Raw genomic sequence first — 21200 nt, 5'->3', positions numbered from 1 at the left:
TCATTCCTGACAGGTTTTATTTAAGAAAACATATCTTCGGCCTAGATAACCACGATCCTTTTCTAGTTGAGCAACGTCCATCACCCCATGGTCCTCGTTTCTATCTATACACGCTCAACCAAACTAGCAATACCATCCTTCATACCTGAATTCGCTCATCATAGATCATCGAAGCGTTGGCAAGCATCTAAATCACGATCAAAATGCCGACCCGTCTGTCCGAGGCTATCAAGCAAGATCACCGCAGGATCGAGCAAGCATACCGATACATCCTCACGGCAGCTACACAAGAGGATAAGCTTCGTTGGAGAAATGAGCTTGCCCTCGAGCTTGCAAGACATTGCGTTAGCGAGGAACAAGTGCTTCTTCCAGCTCTGAAGCTTCGTCTTGCCGACGGCAGCTCGAGGTGTGAGAAGAATTGCACGGACCGAAAGAGCGTAAGCGCCCACCTTGTCCACGAGGTAACACGACGGCGAACAGACGCTAACTCCAGTGATCACTAGCTGAAGGAAAAGATCTGCAAATTGAAAGCCATCCCCGTCGACGATGCGAGCTTCGAGCCCCAACTGAAGAGCCTCTGGGTAGACATGGCCGCCCATGTTCGCGATACCGATACTCAAGATGTCGCCCGCTTGGAAGAATGTCTCAGCATTACCGAGTCTGAACAACTGGCTGAAGAGTTCCGCAATACGATGTTCTTCGCTCCGACCCGAAGTAACCCGGCCGCTTCACACGGACCTCCATCGAAGCTCATAACGGACTTCCTGGCGACGAAGGAAGGTACCATTACCAACGCGGATCCTATCGTTGGTGGAACTCAATAGAGATAGATACAAATCAGATGGGATACGCGACTCACGATGTTACGATAAGATGAAATCTGTAACTTAGATTCTTACAATACTCATAATTACTCATCATGTCTCCCAACAATCATGTTTCTTTTCTTCTTTCTGCCAGATTACATCGCTATGGGAACTCACGTGTATGCCCAGAGGGCAGCCACGGCGTCGGATGCAGCTATGTACAAAGTAGTAATCAAACAGAATTTGAGAATTCTTTTTCGAATATTGTTTATAATCTGCTCACAAAGTCCCTGCAGACTGCAAGTCTCGGCGCTGTAATCCGGCCGGCTCGGTGCGGAGTCGATGCCCTTAGGGTCCACGGTCGGCTCCACCCCCCGGAGTGTGTTCCGACACATTCCCATCATTTTCACGTCATGGCTAGGCCATATGAACATCAAGCCCAGGAGATCCAGTTTTTAGTTTTTTTTTGTGTACTTCATCCTTCCTGCCTATATGTTCGCTTATCTTAGCAACTTGGCTTCTTAGCTTCAATTGGGCCCGATGCTTTCCCAGAAGTCCGGCGATCAATTGATGCCAGGTCTCTTCGAATTGTCCTCGCGAACTCTCTAGTTGTCCAAGTCCAAATTTCGCCGTGTGCCAGGCTATTCAACGAAACACAAACCAGCAAAGTGCTGGGTGACCATAGAGTAAACTCTAAAGAGGTCGAGTAGCATGCTGCCCCGGAGTTGTTCAGACTCAAAAACCTGTTATTTTGTTGGGTCATGCATGTCAAAAACGACGAACACCTGCGGCTTCACATGGGGGAATGATCCACCCCACCACTTTTTGAACTGGTTATCTGAGTCAGATCATTGGTTAAAAAGCATCATCCGGGCGAAATTTCAACGTTGCCAAGGGCCTGACATCAGAAAGTAATCCGCGAAGCTACGCTGAAGTGGCAACAACATTGATCAGTCCCTCCAAAGATCCGCAATCTGTGTGCTCTGGTAGGGTTCTCGTTCAAGGGCCCTTCTGGACGAGTCGAGCTGAACCTGGGTATATAAGCTTAATTCCAAAATTGATCTGGATGATCCTTCTCGCTTTCATCCTCGAAGTCTACTTCTCAACTCACCTCAAGCAAACGAATCCAAGATGACACATCGAAGCGAATACAGAGACAATTACCCGCCTCATCTCCACAGGCATCATTCTCCAACATATTCAGACTACACCAGCGACCGGCCAGACTACAGCCCGACAAGGGATGCTGGCGCAGTGCGTGTCGCTCAAAGACATTACGAGTACCCTGACCGCAGCGGGCAGATCGAAGTCTACGAGACCGGTAGACACCGACCTCGGGAGTATTACTATGATGAGAAGCCATCGCATTCCCGGCCGAGATCACGGGACTATGAACACGATCGCGGACATAGGCATCATCACCACCATCATCACAGCAGCCGCAGCAAAAGGAGACACTCGAGTGCGGGCCCGAACTGGAGTCAGGCTGCCATCGCCGCAGCTAGCGCCGGTATTATCGAGGCCGGATTGTCGAGAAAGGACAAGGATCGCACTGCCAGAGTGATGACGGCTGCAGCAGGCGCCGGAGCTATTGACGCCGTCGCTGGAAAGAACAATGAGAAGACACACAAGAGTTGGGAGCACATCGTGGGAAGCACTGTCGGCGGGCTGGTTGTTGACCGCGTCGCACATGGATCTGGACGACGATAGTATGGTGAATAGGTGAACTTTATGACGATATGAATGGCCACTGCGTGTAATATACTTAGATTCTACCGACCGATCATGTGTAATGACCTTAGCGTTATCTGCTGCTGCAATGCCTACCCGATGCTGCCCCTGAATTTTGCAACGATGCAGTCACCTTTTGTCTTGAAGGGCTCCTTAGTTTATGGGGCGCTCGTCCGACGTTGAGTATCATTAACATATTTACGGCTGAGTGTTTCCATGGACCATCGTTTCTGTGCAAAGGCTGGTCTCCAAATATCACGCGGAAAATCGGGAACTTGTGCCGCTATTACAACCAAGTCGCGTTTCTGATTGATTTCGTCGTCTGAACGCTAAGCTTTCGGACACGCGATTCGATGGGCGCGACATGGATGACGAGATCCCCGCCAGGCGAACCATGGTTGGATGCCCCTCGGGCGCCAGACGATTCGCGGGGTTTCAACAAGCCTCAATCTAAATGCCGGATGAGACTGCCCCGCCAAGCCAACTTCGTCCACTACCGGCATCGACAATACTCCTGAAGTGCAACGACCTTCCTCCCAGAGCAACGGATGCCGATGCGCCGGGGGCAAATGTGAGGTTAGTCTGTTTTTATGTCAGACCTAGTTCTCTTTGGCCTTTGGTCCTGGGTAGACATGGCTCGTCTAGCCCTGGGTCTTGAGATATAAGAACCAGGTTGTCATCTGCTGGAAGCCGACTTGTTGTCTGCAGCGACCATCGAAGTCAGCCATCATGAAGTTCCTCAGCCTTCTCGCCGCCGTCGGTCTCTCTCAGGCCCACACCATCTTCGTCTCCTTGGAGGCTGATGGTGTGAACTCTGGAGTGTCCCAGGGGATTCGAACCCCTTCATACGATGGCCCTCAGACAGATGTCACTTCCCAGTACATCGCATGCAATGGCCCGCCGAACCCGACTACCCCGACCGACAAGGTGATCAGCGTCACCGCCGGATCAACCGTCACCGCCATTTGGCGCCATACTTTGACCAGTGGTGCTGACGATGTCATGGATGCAAGCCATTTGGGACCTACTATCACCTACATGAAGAAGGTCAGCGACGCGAAGACTGATACCGGTATCGGTGACGGCTGGTTCAAGATTCAAGAAGATGGCTATAACAATGGTGTTTGGGGTACCTCAAACGTCATCAACAACCAAGGCCGCCAGTCTATTACTATCCCGAAGTGTATTGCGAGTGGCCAATACCTTCTCCGAGCTGAGATGATTGCCCTGCACGGCGCCAGCTCGTACCCAGGAGCTCAGCTGTACATGGAGTGCGCCCAGATCAACGTCGTCGGCGGAACTGGGGCCAAGACCCCATCGACCGTCAGCTTTCCTGGTGCCTACAAGGTAAAGAGCGCATCCTTTGAGTTTATGAAACCGAATTCTGACACCGTACTAAGGGAACTGACCCCGGCATCACCATCAACATCTATTACCCGCCGGTCACATCCTACACGATCCCAGGACCTGCTAAGTTTACTTGCTAAATGGAATGATGGACTGGATATGCATCCAAGATGACCATATGGGTAACAATTCGTGTCTCAAGACTGTACATCATCTGGATCAAGACTGTACATCATCTGGATGGTTACCTGGCACCCAGTATCGTGCGGGACTAGATGTAGCCGGTGTTCGGGCAACACCTGGAAACTTATGAGATAGTCTATATGAGCAATTTGAGAAACTTCAGAGATGAAGTCTTGGACAACCCACGGAGCTGGCACCTATGTCGAAAGCTTCTATGCAAACTCTGATGTGGTCTCCACCCGTATTCTTTCTTGAAGGCGAATGCAACGAGCTCAGCCAGAAGAAATATGTGTTAGTTGAGACTAGAATCATTTTCCATTCAAAATCTCACCGCGGGGGTTAGCCCTCATTATCGAGTTCGACATCATGAATGACCGAGGGCGGCGGACCTGCATGTCCGCGGTGGATACACCTTCGGACATGCACGCCCGAGCATGTCCGACGAGGCCTATATCTCTTCTCACACATGGCGGATATTTCTGACTTGACTGATTACATGTAAGAGGCTATATTTTGTACCTTGTCAAAGCCCAAACAATTGCACACTTTCTCTACAAACCATCCTGGCGCCAGAGTTCATGCTATCACCGTTTACGGACCTTGCATTACAACCATACGACCCCATCGCGAGTCATCAACAGAATGGACACTACCACCAATGATGGTCAAGTCTCCCCTGACGAGATAAGGGCCAAGCTTTCAATGGCATTGTCTGAAATGTACCACGCAGAGGTTCCCCAATACGGAACTCTGGTAAACATTGTGTCGCAAATCAATCGTCAACAAGATCAGCACGCTTCGAACACGCAACACCGTCTAGAAGTCGAGAGACACGGCGCAATTCGTCTCGGCACCCCCGTTGAGCTTCAAATGATCCGACGCCTATTTTCAATCATGGGCATGCATGCGGTCGGCTACTACGATCTCTCAGTTGCTGGTCTTCCTGTCCACGCAACTTGTTTCCGGCCTCTTACCAGTCACGCACTCGCCCATAACCCCTTTCGCGTCTTCACCTCTCTGCTGAGGCTCGATCTCATCAACGATGACGAGTTGCGCTCGTGCGCAGAGAGGGTCCTAAGTGATCGGAAAATCTTCACGCCTCGATGCATCCAGCTTATCGAAGAGTTGGAGGCCCTCACGTCAGTGCCGAAGGCAAAAGCAGACGAGCTCATCATTGAGGCTCTCGAGACTTTCCGGTGGCACAAGACCTCAACGGTCGATGTACAGACGTACAGGCGTCTTCAAAAGGCTCATCCCTTGATCGCAGATGTGGTGTGCTTCAGAGGACCTCATATCAATCATCTTACACCTCGGGTTTTGGACATCGAGGCCGCCCAACTTAAAATGCACGAGCACGGCCTGCAGGCAAAAGACAGGATAGAGGGGCCACCATCCAGGCAGTTCCCCATCCTCCTCAGGCAGACCAGCTTCCTCGCTCTCGAGGAGGAGATCGCATTTTCCAGTGGGTCCGAGAAAGGTGGTAGACATAAAGCGCGATTCGGGGAGATAGAACAGCGAGGTATTGCTCTGACTCCCAAAGGTCGGCGCTTATACGATGATTTGTATGGCAAATTCATACGCGAACAAGAGCAAGGATCTTCAAAAGAGGCTGTCTTGATGAAGACTTTCCAGGACTTTCCTGACGATCTACACGTCCTGCGTCAACAACAGCTCGCATACTTCACTTACCATGTCATCGAAAAGCCCTATTCTAGGATGTTTCATTTGGATGATATTGATGTGTTGGTGAAGTCTGGAGTCTTGGGGTATGAGCCTATCACTTATGAAGACTTTCTCCCTGTGAGTGCAGCAGGAATCTTCCATTCCAATCTCGGCGCAGGTGCCTTCAAAGCAAGCGCTGTCTCTTTAGAAGACCAAGAAGCTTTCGAGAAAAGTCTCGGTTGCCGAGTATTTGACAGTTTCAAGCTGTATCAGAGCATGGAAAGGACATCTATCCGGGACTGCCTAGGAGAGTTGAACGGGTGTAAATAGATTATCGACTGGTGCAGTCCTAGCTTGCCAATACTCTCTTCCTTTCTTCAAGAACTGAGACATTCATTCTTCGGAACTGACAAACGAATATTCTTTTGCCTTTCCGAGCATTCAGGTGGCTACAAAGTCATTTACGTGAAACGCATCGATGCATTGTGATAATTGAGCCTTCAAACTACGCATGTCCGATATATCTCAAAGGCTTGGAGCGTAAATTAGTTACACTGAAAATCCCCTCAGCACCCTTGTTCGCGGAGAAAAACTGTCTCTTGGGTAACGTAGGGTATCTATCTTTATCTATATGGCTTTTGTGAAAGGTTTTGCAATTTCAAACTTCAAGAGCGAAGTCCACTGCAGCTCGAGCATGTAAAATGCTAGTGTCGATAATTGGCACGGAGCTATGCTGCTCCTTCACTAGAATTCCGAACTCCGTACATCCGAGAATGATAGCCTCAGCCCCTCTAGCTATTAGGTCTTCAATAGCCGCCTGGAATTTGAATCTAGTTTTCTCCAAGAAGATGTTTTTGGCAAGTTCGTTGTAGAGAGCATGGTGTACATTCTCTTCATGATCTCCTTCAGCCACCAACACCTGCAATCCATACATGTCTTTCAGACGTCCAACGAAGTAGGTGCCTCGCATCGTGTAACGGCTACCAAGCAAGCCCACGGTCTTGCAACCCATCCCGATGACCGTCTCAGCGGCGGCATCAACAATATGGACTAATGGCAGGTCGACATTTTTGATGATGAAGTCGTCGGCGGTGTGAACCGTGTTGCATGCCAAAAGAAAGAAATCGGCCCCAGCCGCCTTGAGCTTATTTGCCTCAGCGGCAAGAAGCCGTCCGACCTCATCCCAATTTCCCTCCGCCTGGGCTTTTTCGATGAGGGCGAAGTCTGTTTGCGCGACGACAAGTTTTGGGGTGTGAAGGTCGTCGCTTCCACTCTGTGTTTTGAAGTACTCGTGGATTTCTTTGTAATAAACCAAGGTGCTGGGCCAAGCAATACCGCCCACAATGCCAATGGTTTTCATTGTTGAGTAACTTGAGCCTAGTTGCCGGTTTAGAATGATGATTGAATAGTGTCGAGCAACGGGCAACTAACCGACGAGCTCCGGATTTCCAAATCGTATATCGTCCTAAGCCAGAACAAAACTCTAATGACAAGGAAGTCGAAGTCTGTTGACAATTTTACATATCATGGTTGTAAATTGAAGATTCAAGTATTTCGAAGTCTATCAGCCAAGTTCGTAGTCGGTTCCAACGAGAAAGTGGGGCCCGGTTGCTTCAAAGTCCGATTCGGACGTCAAACATCCGAGGTAAAGCTCCTTTCTCCCATCGCATTACACACCATATTCGGATCTCTCCTCATCGCAGCATCACCGAAAACTCGCATGTCCAATTGAAAGGACTCCGACAAAGACAGTGCTCGGCTTTTTCGTTCTCCAGAGACTGCGTCTGGCCAAGTAACCTTTTCCGGAGTCTTCCCGGTCTGATACGATGTCATCCTCGGCAGATGCTCGGGATTCTCCGTTATCGTCCAGAAGACACGGAACTCGGGCCAAAACCAACGCTGGCATCTGCCACACCTGCAGTAACTGCCGGAGAAGAAAGGTGAAATGCGACGGTCAACGTCCTCTATGTGGCACATGCCGAATGAAAAACTTGGTCTGCGACTACCCAAAAGACGCGAGAAAGACAGCGGTCCGGACAAGAAGGGAGGATGTCAAGTCCCTGCAGAAACAAATTGAAGATCTTAGACGGCAAGTTGGGGACTCGCCAAGCAATGCTGCATCTCAGACAGCCACCGGTCAGGACGAATCTCATGCTCTCCAACGGTGTAACAATGCGGGCATTGAAGCGGTTCAAGCAGAAGAGTTGACTGCGTCGGCGCAGTATGGAACTACATATCTCATTTTCGACGACAGATCATGCACACCTAGTAGAACCCCATTCGCGCATAGAACCCCTGGCTCTACCGCAACTGTCACCGAAAATGTACTCTACGCACAAACTCCGGCGCCCACTAATGAGACACCGACACGAGATACCCAAGATGACGAAGACAATACTCAGGAAGCTGAAGGAGTTCAGGTCTACGGAGCTACAAGTCTATTGCATGACCATACATCAAGATCATCACTTGTCAATGCGCGACAGCGACTTGCGGGCAACAATCCCCTGGTGTGTAAAGAGGCTATCAAAGACCGGCTCATATCGAACGCTGCTATAAGAAGGCAAGAAGAGCTGATGCTTCATTCATCACCAAGCATCACAGCCAACATTGACTTCGACGGGGTCCCAGCAGACACCGCGATGCACTTACTTGATTTGCACTGGAACCGGCAACACCTGTCGTATCTTCTGACATATCGGCCGGCGGTCATGGACAGTCTCGTCAGAAATGGTCCCTACTCCAACAAGCTTTTGCTGAATGCGATATACCTGCAGAGCAGTCTGTATAGTGACCGCACTTGCCTTCGGCTCAACTCCGCAGATCCGCAGAGCAGAGGAATGGCATATTACAACCGTTTCAAGGTTTTGCTCGCCGACTATGTTGACAAACCCACAATACCTACTGTTGTGGCCCTGTTGACATGCGGTGCATGCTTGGTGCCTCGCGGCATGCAAAGCGCCGGCTGGATATTCTGTGGTATTGGATACAGGATGCTTACCGACATCGGTTGCCATCTCGATGTTCAGACAGTCGCCCTCGACAGTTCAAACTACCGCGCCTCCGCTATTGATCTGGAGCTTCGGAAGAGAGTCTATTGGGGGGCCTACGTAGGAGACATGCTCCAGTCTCTCTTCTTAGGGAGGTCTCCCACTATGCCTGAAGTACATGGAACCGTCTCTAGAGAGTATTTCGACTCTCATGAAGAGCTAGAAGAGTGGAAGCCATATAACGATCCTTTGATTGAGCCCTTGGGTATGCGCGTATCATCATACCAACCGCGGCCTTCATATGCCCTCAGCACCTTCCAAAGCCTTCTTCGGCTATGCGACATCATGGGCCGAGTTATCCGAGCATTCTACTCGACATCCAGTGCAGAGACCTCTGAAGAGACTTTGCTAGAGGAGCGAGACAGGGTCAGGGAACAGCTGTTGACGTGGAAAGCGGAACTCCCAGGATGGCTCCAATTCGAACCAGGGGTTGATATCACGCCGCCACCACATCAGATCACACCCCAGTAAGCCGTCCTTTGCCTGAACCAGGTCCATTTCGCTAATACAAACAAGTGCCATATTTTGGACCCTGATAATCCTCACTGAGCAGGCATTTCTCAATCGCGGTCACTTCGCCTTTTCGTTAAGTGTTGAATCGAAAAGAGAGGCCGAGGAGAAATGCCTCAACGCCGCTTTCCGCATTTGGAAGCTCGTTGAAGTGTACAAACACACCTTCACTCTCCGCCGTGCTCAGTATGGCATATCATATGCAAGCTACTGTGCTGTCGTAGTCATTCTGCAGCAAACCGGCCAGGATTCCGAGGAGCATATCAACTGCATCCGCTTCTTTTGGCTGGCGCTGCTTGAGTATCAGAGAGGATGCAATTACGGCCTTAAACGACCTTTGAAATTGCTCAAGTCTCTCATGCTTCGTTTAGAAAAGGTCGCACAGAACATTGACATGGAAGAACCCGCAGACGAGATCCAGAATCTTCTAGGTAGGTTACCCAACTGTGGTACTGAGTTGAGTGGATTAATAATTCGTCTACAGACCTCCAGGCAGATCTTGATTCCGTCTTCAATTCAATGTTCAATCAAGGGAGCACCATGAACTCGATGGAAAAAGGTGGATGTGATCTTGCTGCCAATTTTGGGGCATTGGGCGAAGATACAAACTTTGGTACAGTGGAAGACAGCGTGTTCGGGTTTTGTATGTAGTCGCCTGCGATACAGTACAGGCTTTCGATAATCAAACCGCCCCTTTCTGTCATCAAAACCTGCTATGCTAATGTTATGTCGTCCCAAAGTAGGCTCCGTTAATCTCGGGCTGAGTACTAATTATCATGCGACCCCTTCGTACTTCAACTCCAACGCAGCCAAAACCCAGGCACCTGACATTTGTATCCCTGTTGGTGCTACGGCCCTCAACATCTGTGCCACATAGCATATTAAGCCGAGCTCCAGCTGGTACAAGGGGCACTTGGATTCTAGAACACGTGGCAAAGCTGATTTGAGGTGTGGTATCGGCTTGGCAACGGGGCAACAAATGGATTCCGGAAGCCCTCAGAATTTCAGTCTACTAATTTGTCGAGATCGGAGAATCCGGCAATGAGAAACTCTCCAGTTGGCAGCTGCTGAGACCGTATTGCAAACAATCTTCCCCCCTTTATGAGTTCATGAAAAAGCGACTTAACGGTGCACCTCACCATGCCAACAATAAGAGTTGCGGTCGTTGAATGCTACCTATATTATTTTTGTGCAATCTCGAAGGACTGCCACGGATGAGGCGTATCATCGTCAACGACCAGGTTCCTCATCGCTTACTCCATGCGACATGGTGGCTCTAATTATCAGCAAAGACCTTGGTTCAACCACGTGGTGATGCAAGGGTTCTCTCCGCCATCTTGACCTTGAGGGTTGCCTCAATCTGATGAAGGAATTCCCCTACTATGGATGTGTGTGTGGTCCTACTTTTGGCAATCGACAACTCAACAAAGAAGTCCGGTGCGGTGCCATATAGTCATGTAGAAGAAATCGAAGGCAGGACGTCTTCCGCATCTTTCTTCGCAGAAGAACATCTTGCAATCCGACGGTGAAATACGGAGAAATCCAGAGGCTGGAGAGGGAATCAGAAGATTTTCCACTTCGATAAAAGTCCCTCTTACTGGCCTGCAGTAGTGCCTCGTTAAACCCGCAGAAAGGTGCGCAAAATCAGCAGATTTCTCATCTGCCACTTCTCAACTTCCCTCCTGCACCATCACTGCCGTTGGTGGCACCCATGTTTCTCATGTCCAGGCCCCTGGACCCCGGGCCCCGGCCGATGCAGTCCACGTTGAAAACTCCACCTTCTCCACATGGACTGGCCAGGAAGCTGATCCTCTGGCTGTTCCGGTGTCCTTCGCCGCACGGATGGCACACTCTATTGAGACGAAATCGACCTGGCGAGATGGGAGCCCGTTGAGTGGGATCCGTCGTTGAAATCTTGCCCAGACTTCCAACCACTGAACCGACTTTTCCAGCAGTCTTCGCGGCGGGGTGCCGACATGTCGAAGGCGATGGCAAACACAAGGGCCACTTTTCACCCCCGGCCCTATGGCTCTTGTAATATGCAACTAATCGTCCCAATTAGGATGGTGATGCGGCCTGGCAATCGCGAGGTTCCAACAGGTTCCGGCGGGCGTCCTGCAGGGGCAAATGACAGCCGCAGCCAACGACATTGGATGATGCCGATGCTACCGCACATTGCATGCAGATGTACCATCCAACACGGTGCTCACATAAATATCTTCATATTGCCACGACATGAGCTCAAGACTGTCTTTACTCGTCTTCATCGCTCTCTTCTGCTTCGTCAGTCAACGAGAAGAGACCCGCGATCACGAGCATTCGAGGTTTCAGTATTGATCGCTCCGTTCATTCTTTAATTTTAATACCTTTCTTCCTGCCAATCATGTCTGCCCGTATTGCTGCCTTCTTCGGCACCCTGACCCTTGTGGCAGCGGCCGCCATCCCCGACAGTGCTGCGACTAGCGTCATTGAGAGAGATGTAGTCATTCTCGGAGGAGGTGCTTCTGGCGCTCACGCTGCCGTGCGTCTTCGTGAGGACTACAACAAGACCATTGCCGTTGTTGAGAAGAAGAACCGTCTGGTAAGTCTCATCTCTTACCTCGCATACATACCAAGTTCCATGTACTAACGCCGTGAAGGGAGGTCACGTCTCGAGCTATGACGATCCGGAGACCGGCAAGCCCTACGATGTTGGAGTTTACTCTTACACCGACTACACCGGGGCTCGCGAGTTCGTCGAGCGCCTGAACATTCCGATCCAGGACCCCGTTCGTCTTTCCCTGACAACGACCTACGCCAACTTCGACACGGGCAAGAAGCTGAACTATTCTGCGCCCGCCTACAACCTCACGCAGGCTGGATTGGCCAAGTATCTTACTCTTTGCGAGAAGTATGAGGCGTTCATCCTTCCCTCTTACGAGAACTTCCCCACCGCGTCCGCTGGCATTCCGGAGGACCTGACTCTCAAGTTCTCCGACTTCGTCGCGAAGTACCAGCTGGAGGCCGCAGTCCCTCGAGTTTTCCAGGTCACTGGCTTGGGAATGGGCAACCTTGGTGATATGACGACGTTGTACGTCATGCAGGCCTTTGGCGCTCCCATCACGCGCTCCCTGCTTGGTACCATTGGATCTTTTGTGCCTGTTTCGCTCCGCAACCAGGACATCTACGATGCTATTGCCGATCTTCTCGGTGACGACGTTCTCTACTCGTCGACTGCTATCAAGACTGCCCGTACCGAGGAGGGCGTTGAGGTTCTCGTCAAGGGTGCCGACAACACCCGCACTCTCATCCGTGCTAAGAAGCTCCTGATCTCTTTCGAGCCCACCCTCGACAACCTGAACGGCATCGACATCGATGAGCAGGAGACGTCTATCTTCGAGAAGTGGCAGTGGTCTTCCGTCTACGCTGGTGTCGTTTCTCACCCATCTCTCCCTGACAGCACGGCTTACACCAACCTCAACCCCGCCAACTGGCTTAACCTTCCCCGTACTCCCTTTGTCGATGGCTTCTCCTACCTCGGCTCTGACAACTTCCGCGTCCTTGTTGCTGCTACTGGCGACCTGGAAAGCTGTGAGGCTCAGAAGATGGTCAAGAAGGCCCTCAGCAACATGGCGGATGCCGGCACTATCGCGAGCCTCGGCAACGAGCGTCCCAACATCAAGTACTGGTCCAACCATGGCGCTATGCATCTGCATGTTTCTCCCGAGGAGCTCAAGGCCGGCTTCATCACCAACCTTTACGCCCTTCAGGCACGCAAGAGCACCTTCTTCACTGGCGGTGCCTGGACTGCCCAGTTCTCGACCATTCTCTGGGCGTACAACAACCAGTTTGTGCTGCCTAAGCTGTTGGCGGAGTTCTGAGGCAGCGATTGAAGAGAAGAGGTGGCTGCGAGGGCAATCTGGGCTGTGGGAGGACGTAATTAGCATAGCATTCAGTATGCATATTCTTCGGTAGCACATAATTCAAAACCGTACATATTGTGCAAACGCCTTTTCGTTTTTGATCTTGTTATTTCGTTAGCATGCATATCGCCTCGCTGAACTTGCCTCCCCTGCATGTGTCTTCTCAGTCCGCCACAAGTCTCGTTCTTCGCCACTTCCATAACTCGCCAGCCCCTCGTCTGCAAGACAGTCCATACGAGACCAGGATCAGGGACGGAGGTCCAACTTCATCTGGAATGCATCTTCAGAGCAACGTCAACGAAGAAGGACCAACACTAGGTTGCATCAAAGTTGGATCCAGCCCCACTGGCGTACGTGCGTCCCGTCCGGGGCCCAAGCCGGGGCCCTGGTCGCCGGTCAACAAGGGACATTATCCGGACCAACGAGAGCGCCATCTCGGGGCCAGCAACCGGCGCAGACTTCCCGTCAACCCGAGGCGGCCGACAGAATTTTGCCTGGAGTCGAGAACTCGAGGAGAACGCCACCATCGAATCCGACTCCGCACGATATGGTGGTGACGTGAGTTTGTGCTGGTATTTTCCACTTGCTTTTGTTTTGTCACAGTTTGCTCGTATTTCCTGTTTCTTAGGCTGAAAGAAAGAGCATGTTTTGAGCAACTTGCCACCGTCTCATTGAAAGATCGTTCTCGAGCAAGTGCTTTTGGGGCTAGACCTCCCGTACCCCCAGTGGTCTCAGTGTTCTGAGTGTTTTTCCACTTGAGAACCCCTGTTCCAACGAACAATTGGACGACAACCCTGGCTCCAACGACGACCAACGCCGAACATCCTTCTCGGCTCTCCATGTCAAGTCGTGCACTCAGCCTTGGCAAAAGGAGCAGCAAATCTCGGCCAATTTGGACAGCCCGGCTGGAAAGTAAGATTGTCCGCAATACTCACGATATCCTTTTCAATTGAACGCTCGCAAGCCCACGGTCCACGATCCTTCTATTTTACAGTGACTTCCGTGGTTTTCATGATACCCTTGAAACTGTTCCTTGTGCCACCTTGCAGAATCAATTCCTCACTGCCCGACCCCTCCCCAGTTTTGTCATTGTAGAACTTTGCCGTAGTCACCGTTGCTCCCTTGGCAGTTGGCATAGGGCAGTCGTCGCTGTCTCCATCACCCATCTCCCTGCCATCCAGCTCGTACTGATCCCTGACTACTCGCGGACCCATGCCACTGCGCATGGTATTGCGGTGCTTGTGCCGCACTGCAGTCCCGCTCATATGTGATCGACTGCCATACTCGTTCGTGTAGTCATCGTATGAGGTGAGGCGCAGAATCTTGCTGACGAGGGGCCGGAGGGCAGGCGCGCAGGCCGCGATGATTCCGAACTGAATTTGGAGACTGTGAAAAGAGATGTCAGCAAGTCAGCGCAACAGGTTTACCTTGTGCACTTACAATCCCCAGACAAAGATGTGGTAATGGTATGTTTTGTCCATATCGGAGCCAAATGCGATTTGGTAAACGGCCTTGATGATTCCCATGGCAACGGCACTAATTGAAGTTGTCAGCGATGGTCGAGCAGGATTTCCATGAGAAATTCTTACAGGTAGCCGAGACTCAAGATACCAATGACGTAAAGTCGAAGTCTAAGTTTCATTTGCAGGTTCCAAATAACAGGCACGGGAAGCGTGGCAAGAACAACGTCGGTGAAGATATTGAGAGCTATGCCTTCTGTCAGCAGCAGGTCCATTGAACTTTGGATTCACGGGGAAACAAACCAGTGTTAAGTACGCCGAGCTTGATAAACAGCGGCAAAGCCATACAAACCGGTTTCGGCTGAAGAGTCTTGTCCCAATACCCTGACATCGGCTTGCAGTTGAGGAGAAACGGGAACATTCCGCCAATACAGTAGACAACAGTCAAGCCTGCTTTCGTCAGCATGTGTCCATCTTGACGTTAAACTTTGAAATCCTACCCATGATTGCCCACAAAGACCATTGATACCATCTCTGCGTACTCAAGCGGAGCAAGTTCAGTGCAATGGAGAGCTTCAGAAACATCATGCCGGCGGCTGATGATATGATGACGGACCAAAACGCAGCTTGCTGGAACTTGGTGTAATCGGCCGGTTCGATCGTTCGATAATGTTTACCGAGGCCATATTGGGCCTGTATTATGAAGATGACCCAGCCGCCAGCCACTGAGCAGATCTGTAGAGGTCGAGGTCAGCTTGGGGTTTTCTGCCATCGAAGAATGACGAGAACTGACGGCAGCAGGTATCATAGCCCAATCATCCCACCCAGGCGCCTTGATGACCCATATCCTGGCATATAATCTTGCTCCAACGCATCCGAGAGCCAGAAAGTTGAAGATCGACACAACTACCAGAATCTGGGTGGTGTTGCTTTCAGCAGCCCATTCGGGGTCCATTGGCGGCAGCGTCGTGGCATTCGTGGCAGCCATTGTTACTATGCTGGTCGATAACGGCGGGGATGAATCAATGCTAGGGTCTATGATGGCCGCTCGAGGCCTAGTCAAAGACTAGTCGTCGCTTGAACGATCCCAAGATTGAGAAAATGATGGAACATGGAACCAAAAATGTTCAGAACACATTAGCGAAAAGGAACGAAGATTCCATCCAGCTTTTAAATTTCAGCTACATGCAAGAACATGTTTGATGCTCGCCACCTAGCCGCATCAAAAAAGAAAGTCAAAGATGCCTCAAATGGTTGGTGGGCCGAGAACCATCCAAATTCATGTCCTCAAACCGACCTTCAGATTAGCCTAGCGGTTTCCCTCGCCATCCCCATGCTTCACCCACTGTTAGTAGCGAGATATCTCACAGTTGCAATGGAACGATCCAAGTATCAGGTCCAGCACCAACAGAACGGACAGTCTGCAGCTGCAGGTTCGCAAGCGACGGCGATGAAGGAAGTCTTGGCCGAAGGCACAGCTTCAGTCACGCCACATCCCGCCGGACTGCGTATGAACTCAGCAAGATCATCCCAGTATTTATGAAGAAGCTAGCTTGGATTCAGCAACGATGATCCGGTTGCCCATCCGGTTGTAGGCCTGGAAGAATCCGCCTCGATCCCTATCATGCGTACGTGCACGCACATCCGCCGATTCGGTTCTGACATCCCGCACACTTTCAACGGGGCATCTAGAAGGGGCAAGTGCGACCTCGTCGACACATCCATGTCATTCACTGTTGACTCCAAGTTCCAGGATTTCATGGCGAAATTTGATGCGCCAGTTCCTTGCAGGCATCCTATCATAGAACATGTGTGACCATCAATAACGCATGTCCGCATGAAGGTGGATAACACCGACAGCAGGCGAGTGAGTTCCGACAAGGTTGTGTTCGTGGACCAACAGAATGTCGTTGGACCTTGGCAGGGGTCGGAAAGAGACAAACATTCAAAAGGCCCAGCAAACACAAGGATATTTAGCCACCTGCAGCTTCGGACCATTCTGGAGGACGACCAACAGCATATCAACAACGTAAGAAGCAGCATGCCAATTTGGCCACCGCCTCAAGGGCACATACATCGGACCATATCAACCAACAAGGGTTTACATCCCTGTTTCGAAGCCGTCTTCCCCGGAACGGCATAACTGGTAATTGTATCCATTCTTCACCGGTACGCCAATCTTGTGCAACTCACTTGTGCTAGGGATGCGGGACAAGACGCACTTCGCACGATCAATCACATCCCCCAATTTGCAGCCCTGTCTAAGCGAAGCCCGCTCGCCATGGCCCCGTATATCCAACCAGGCTCCAGAGTCACTCGTCAAGGCCTGAAAGTCACCAGTTACGTTGCATTTTCACAGTCTTTTTTGGTCCTCAATCTTGGTTCATGGGTAGACTCCACAGGCTTCGGAGGAGAGGCGAACGGTCCCACGGAGTCTTCCGTGTCTTTGCTACGATAAAGGAATCCTCGATGCCCCCCCTGTGAGTACCAAGAAACTTCGTCTAACCCAAGTATATTGCCATTTCAAAGGCTTCGGGCGACCGACCGGCCAATCTTCACCCTGCCCACTGGGCCGGGCGTTTCCGGCGATGATCCTCAAGTTCGCACCGGATCGCCGATCCGGCCGACCTCCGATCGGGCGTCCCACTTCCAAAACTCGCGGTTTATCGGAGCCTTCCAAACTCCGTACACCGGCGCAGGTCATTTCCTCATAAATCAGGCCGTCTTAATCGCTAAAGATATGGGGTACATGAGTCCCCGCTTGAGTCTCCCTTTTGCGTACCATAATACCGGAATTTCCGGGGAAAGGGACCTCAGCCATCACCGGAAATGCCGAGGGAATTACCGCTCACGTTTGCGTCACGGCACGTTGCCTGCCTGCATGGACGAGCTTTTGGTTCAGGAGTGATTTTTTGTACATCTAATTACTTCTTTACGCTTCATTTAATGCATGGCTGATATTTACAGTAGAAAAGTGTATACAGGCAAAAGTAATTAAGCTTACGAGCTTTAAACGCAGTTCCAGCTCTCAGGGATATTGGGGTCTCCAGAGCCCGAGTAGACGTTGCGAGTAGGGTACTTGCAGTGCTTCCTCGTGAACGCAACGCCCGCATCCTTAGTACCGTTGACGTACGCGGTTCCGAGGATCGACTCGGGGGCGATGCCGTCCTCGACCCAGTGAACAATGGCAGACAGCACGTTGCCCTCCGCCTCGTAGCCCGCAACAGCGGCGGGCTTGTTGCCGATGAAGGTCGCACCGGGGCCGCCGCTGCAGTGGTTCATGCCCGAGATGCGGAAGTAGCGGTAGAACTCATCGAGCTGCGCGGAGGTGAGGCCCATGGTGCGCGAGACGTGGTTGTAGTAGCGGGCGGAGTTGTCGCTGCTGATGATGGGGTCCTGGAGGCCGTGGTAGTGAAGGATCTTGGTGCCGCGGTCTTTGACGCCGGAGAGGTCGCCCTTCCAGGTGGCGATGTCGAAGGGGTTCAGGTCGGAGGAGTAGGCCATGTCCTTGACGGTCAGGGTGGCGGGGTCCCAGTTGGGGTCGTTGTAGACGACGTAGCGGAACCAGTCTCTAGTGTAGGGGAAGGCGGTGCCGGTGAGGAGGATGTTGGTCGCGTCGGCGCCGGGCTGGAGGCGGGGGTAGACGAGGGAGCCGTCGACGCCGTAGACGTCGGAGAAGACGGAGCGGACGGTCTCGGCTTGGGTGCCGGTCAGGCAGTTGGTGGAGTTGCCGGCGCCGCAGATGAGGGACTCAGGGCGGTACTGGCACAGGTCGGGGTCCTCGATGATGCCGTCGACGTGTCCGTCGAGACCGTCGCACTGGGTCAAGACGTCCTTAACAACGAGAGCCCACTGGTCCTTGGAGAGGAACGTGGGAGAGCCCTCGGTGCCGGTGGCCAGGAGGAAGTGGCCGCTCCAGGAGGTGAGGTTGTTGAAGGAGAAGGCGGGGGCGCCAGCCACGATACCGTCGAAGTCGTCAGGAAAGTCCTGGGCCTCCTTGAAGCCCTGTCTTCCACCCGTGGAGCATCCAAGGTAGTAAGATCTGGTGTGCTCCTTGCCGTAAAAGGCCTTGGTCACGTTCTTGCCGACAACGACGCCGGTGTGAAGGGAGCGGTAGGCAAAGTCCTCGATGACGCCGGGGTTGTTGTAGAAAGGCTCGCCAACGGTTCCGTTGTGGCCGTTGTTTGCACCAACAGTCGCGAAACCGCGGGAGGTGGCATAGGCCATGTCCTCGTACTGGATGCAGCCGCCGGTTCCTCCGTTGCCGGTGCTCAGGAAGCGGCCTGTCCAGTTGGAAGGGAGCCAGGCCTCGAGACTGATGTTGCTGGTAGCGCCAGTGGTGACCAGCATCGAGACACGGCAGAGCTCGACATCGACAACCTGGCTGGTGCCAGAGCAGGTCGGGTGGCGCTCGGGGAAGGTCAGGTTGGCGCCTGCGGGCTCGACGTTGGTGAACCAGACGGTGGTGTTCTCGTAGGCGAATGACTTTGCGAAGTTGGCGCAGTCGTCGGCGAAGGCGGCCATGGCGACCTGGGCTGCCGGAAGCAGCAGCGCTGCCGAGGTAGTGAACGACTTCATCTCGGAGAAGGGGTGTTGTTGAACAGGACAGAATCCGAGCTGGAGAGGAGGACAGGTGCCAAGTAGATCCATCCAGGACGATCGTCTCTTGTCGGGGCCGGGGCGGTTCTTATATGTTGGCAGATGCAACCTGGGCCACGCGGCAATGGACCTGACCTTGCAAATTTGACGACGTCAAAGTGTTCATCTCAACGGCCCCGGCACCACGATGCGACGTCGTTCTCCTTCCAAACAGTCGCCCTCCCTCGGCGATCCCATCGGGGGAAGATGCCGGTGTTGCTGTGGTGTGGAGGGACGGCACTTGGCACCGGCATGGCATGGATGCTGAATCAAGTGCACCACCAAAGCCCTGACGACTGACAAGCCCCCAATTGACCCAGCTGAGCTTAGCTTTGTTTTTTCCCCACGACGAAATAAACTTGAGGGGGATGAACCATGCATCGGCAATAGCGAAGTGCGGAGAAGCGCGGCCCTAAAAGGTGGCTTTCCGGGGGACGCATCGCTGAGGAAGAATCTTCTCCCGCCCGGCAGGCAAGCCTTTTGGTGTTCTTGGCTATTTACTACAGTCTCGGGAGCTTCTGAAGGGGGCATCTGGGCCGTTCATGGCATGGAGATGGACTGATTGAACTCTAAAGCGGAAGATGAAGCTTGTTTGGATGGTGTGGGCTGAGGGAATAGGAGGCGCTGACGCGATAGGAGTTTAGATGGAGATTGATAACGACGTCGAGGCCCCATCGGACCACTAATAACGCCGAGTATAGGTCTTTACGTCTTAGTGAGAGAGGATCTGTAGTCGTAGTCTACTGGAGAGCTGTAGCAGTAGACTGGAGAACGAGGAGTCGGGTGCAATTTCGTCTATCGCAAGCGTAAAACTCGTCGATGTCTTGGCAACCCAGGACGCCGAAAAGCCTGCCGTTGAACATGTAATCAAGAAACAATTGCAGCGAAGTGGCGTGGAACCAGTTTGAGCCTCAGTCTCGAAGTCCCGATTTTGATCAGACGATCCGCAGATTGTTTGGACTTGGAAAACTTTGATGTTTCGAGAGTCAAAACACATGGCGATGGGATGACCAACAAGACCCGCGCGCAGGCAAAAAAACGACTCAACGTCAACAGGAGGTATCCCTGCCACGTCGCACCCGTCCCTGAAGATCTCTAACTGTCAACTACGGAAACAAAATGCATCCTTTGCTTATGGCATCTGTACCGTACGCGTGTTCACGTTGTAGCAGATCGTGGAAATGCCCCTTAATCTGCTTGAAGAATCATCTAGCCTACAAACCTGCCGAATAAGGGCCGCACAGCGGTAAAGATCTTGCCCGCCGACACTGTACCGTATCATCTGTCCAATAATATCTCAATGGTGTTGTAACCAGAATCTGGGCACTATGCTCCTCGATGCCCAATGACTAGCGGAGTGTTCCGCTGCACGACCCTTTTCCTTCCATCCTCATGGTAAAGGACTCCCGGATTGGTTCCGAGAAGGTCGGAACTGTCCCATGGCGCGCGCAGAAATGACTCGGAAAGCTGCCTCCAATCACGTGCTTGGCATCTGGACTAGGACCACGGTCCGAAGCCAAGTCGGCGCAGCTGTCGATCATCAAATTTGCAAGTCCCTTTTTCGGACCGCTGCGCCAGGGGTGGACGCGGACTCAATGCTCAAATCCAGCAGGAGATCGCCAGCAGCCGTAGAATACGCGGGAGAAAAGAGAAGGCTGAGAGTGTCATTTGCTTTGGGCAGAACTGGTCAGCAGTCGCTTGGTAGGCAAGACAAAAGAGACCATTCTCGTCTTTTTTTTTTTTTTGTCTCATGTCGGCGACCAAGTCCGATGCCTGCAGGCGATATTCGCAGCGGACTGAAATCCCGACGCCGGCGTGGTGGCGTCTCCGGGATTCTTCCGGCCGTGAGACTCCGGTCATGTAAGTGGCGGGACGGAGCGGTCCATATGCGCCGCTCGATCTCTCGGCGAT

The 21200-nt window shown here is 52.1% G+C and overlaps 8 protein-coding genes across 8 annotated transcripts; 5 read left to right on the top strand and 3 right to left on the bottom strand.

Moving 5' to 3' along the window:
* Positions 1-203: 203 nt before the first annotated feature.
* CGCS363_v007532 (putative hemerythrin-like protein) lies at positions 204-824 on the top strand (the record flags this gene model as incomplete). Its single annotated transcript, XM_036639381.1, has 2 exons — positions 204-437; positions 504-824. 2 exons carry the CDS (start codon positions 204-206, stop codon positions 822-824), a joined length of 555 nt encoding a protein of 184 aa, XP_036495537.1.
* A 2442-nt stretch (positions 825-3266) lies between these two features.
* On the top strand, positions 3267-4024 carry eglD-13 (putative endo-beta-1,4-glucanase D; the record flags this gene model as incomplete). Its single annotated transcript, XM_036639380.1, has 2 exons — positions 3267-3884; positions 3938-4024. 2 exons carry the CDS (start codon positions 3267-3269, stop codon positions 4022-4024), a joined length of 705 nt encoding a protein of 234 aa, XP_036495538.1.
* Positions 4025-4709: 685 nt separating this feature from the next.
* On the top strand, positions 4710-6059 carry ydcJ-1 (Uncharacterized protein; the record flags this gene model as incomplete). Its single annotated transcript, XM_036639379.1, has 1 exon — positions 4710-6059. One exon carries the CDS (start codon positions 4710-4712, stop codon positions 6057-6059), a length of 1350 nt encoding a protein of 449 aa, XP_036495539.1.
* A 328-nt stretch (positions 6060-6387) lies between these two features.
* On the bottom strand, positions 6388-7089 carry ygeA (putative racemase YgeA; the record flags this gene model as incomplete). Its single annotated transcript, XM_036639378.1, has 1 exon — positions 6388-7089. One exon carries the CDS (start codon positions 7087-7089, stop codon positions 6388-6390), a length of 702 nt encoding a protein of 233 aa, XP_036496451.1.
* Positions 7090-8440: 1351 nt separating this feature from the next.
* On the top strand, positions 8441-10166 carry CGCS363_v007528 (Nitrogen assimilation transcription factor nit-4; the record flags this gene model as incomplete). Its single annotated transcript, XM_036639377.1, has 4 exons — positions 8441-9246; positions 9296-9720; positions 9774-9932; positions 10033-10166. 4 exons carry the CDS (start codon positions 8441-8443, stop codon positions 10164-10166), a joined length of 1524 nt encoding a protein of 507 aa, XP_036496450.1.
* A 1506-nt stretch (positions 10167-11672) lies between these two features.
* cpaO-3 (Beta-cyclopiazonate dehydrogenase) lies at positions 11673-13149 on the top strand (the record flags this gene model as incomplete). Its single annotated transcript, XM_036639376.1, has 2 exons — positions 11673-11870; positions 11929-13149. The coding sequence occupies 2 exons, from the start codon at positions 11673-11675 to the stop codon at positions 13147-13149; spliced, it is 1419 nt and encodes a 472-aa protein (XP_036496918.1).
* A 1025-nt stretch (positions 13150-14174) lies between these two features.
* CGCS363_v007526 (uncharacterized protein) lies at positions 14175-15639 on the bottom strand (the record flags this gene model as incomplete). The annotated part of the gene is made up of 6 exons (XM_036639375.1): positions 14175-14577; positions 14632-14727; positions 14781-14898; positions 14955-15101; positions 15152-15386; positions 15445-15639. The coding sequence occupies 6 exons, from the start codon at positions 15637-15639 to the stop codon at positions 14175-14177; spliced, it is 1194 nt and encodes a 397-aa protein (XP_036496454.1).
* Positions 15640-17660: 2021 nt separating this feature from the next.
* On the bottom strand, positions 17661-19229 carry faeB-2-3 (putative feruloyl esterase B-2; the record flags this gene model as incomplete). The annotated part of the gene is made up of 1 exon (XM_036639374.1): positions 17661-19229. One exon carries the CDS (start codon positions 19227-19229, stop codon positions 17661-17663), a length of 1569 nt encoding a protein of 522 aa, XP_036496453.1.
* Positions 19230-21200: the final 1971 nt, after the last annotated feature.

Source organism: Colletotrichum siamense (genome assembly GCF_013390195.1).
Source record: "Colletotrichum siamense strain Cg363 chromosome Unknown KSG_Cg363_contig04, whole genome shotgun sequence".
Taxonomy (NCBI): domain Eukaryota; kingdom Fungi; phylum Ascomycota; class Sordariomycetes; order Glomerellales; family Glomerellaceae; genus Colletotrichum; species Colletotrichum siamense.
This window is presented reverse-complemented; position numbering and strand designations above follow the sequence as displayed.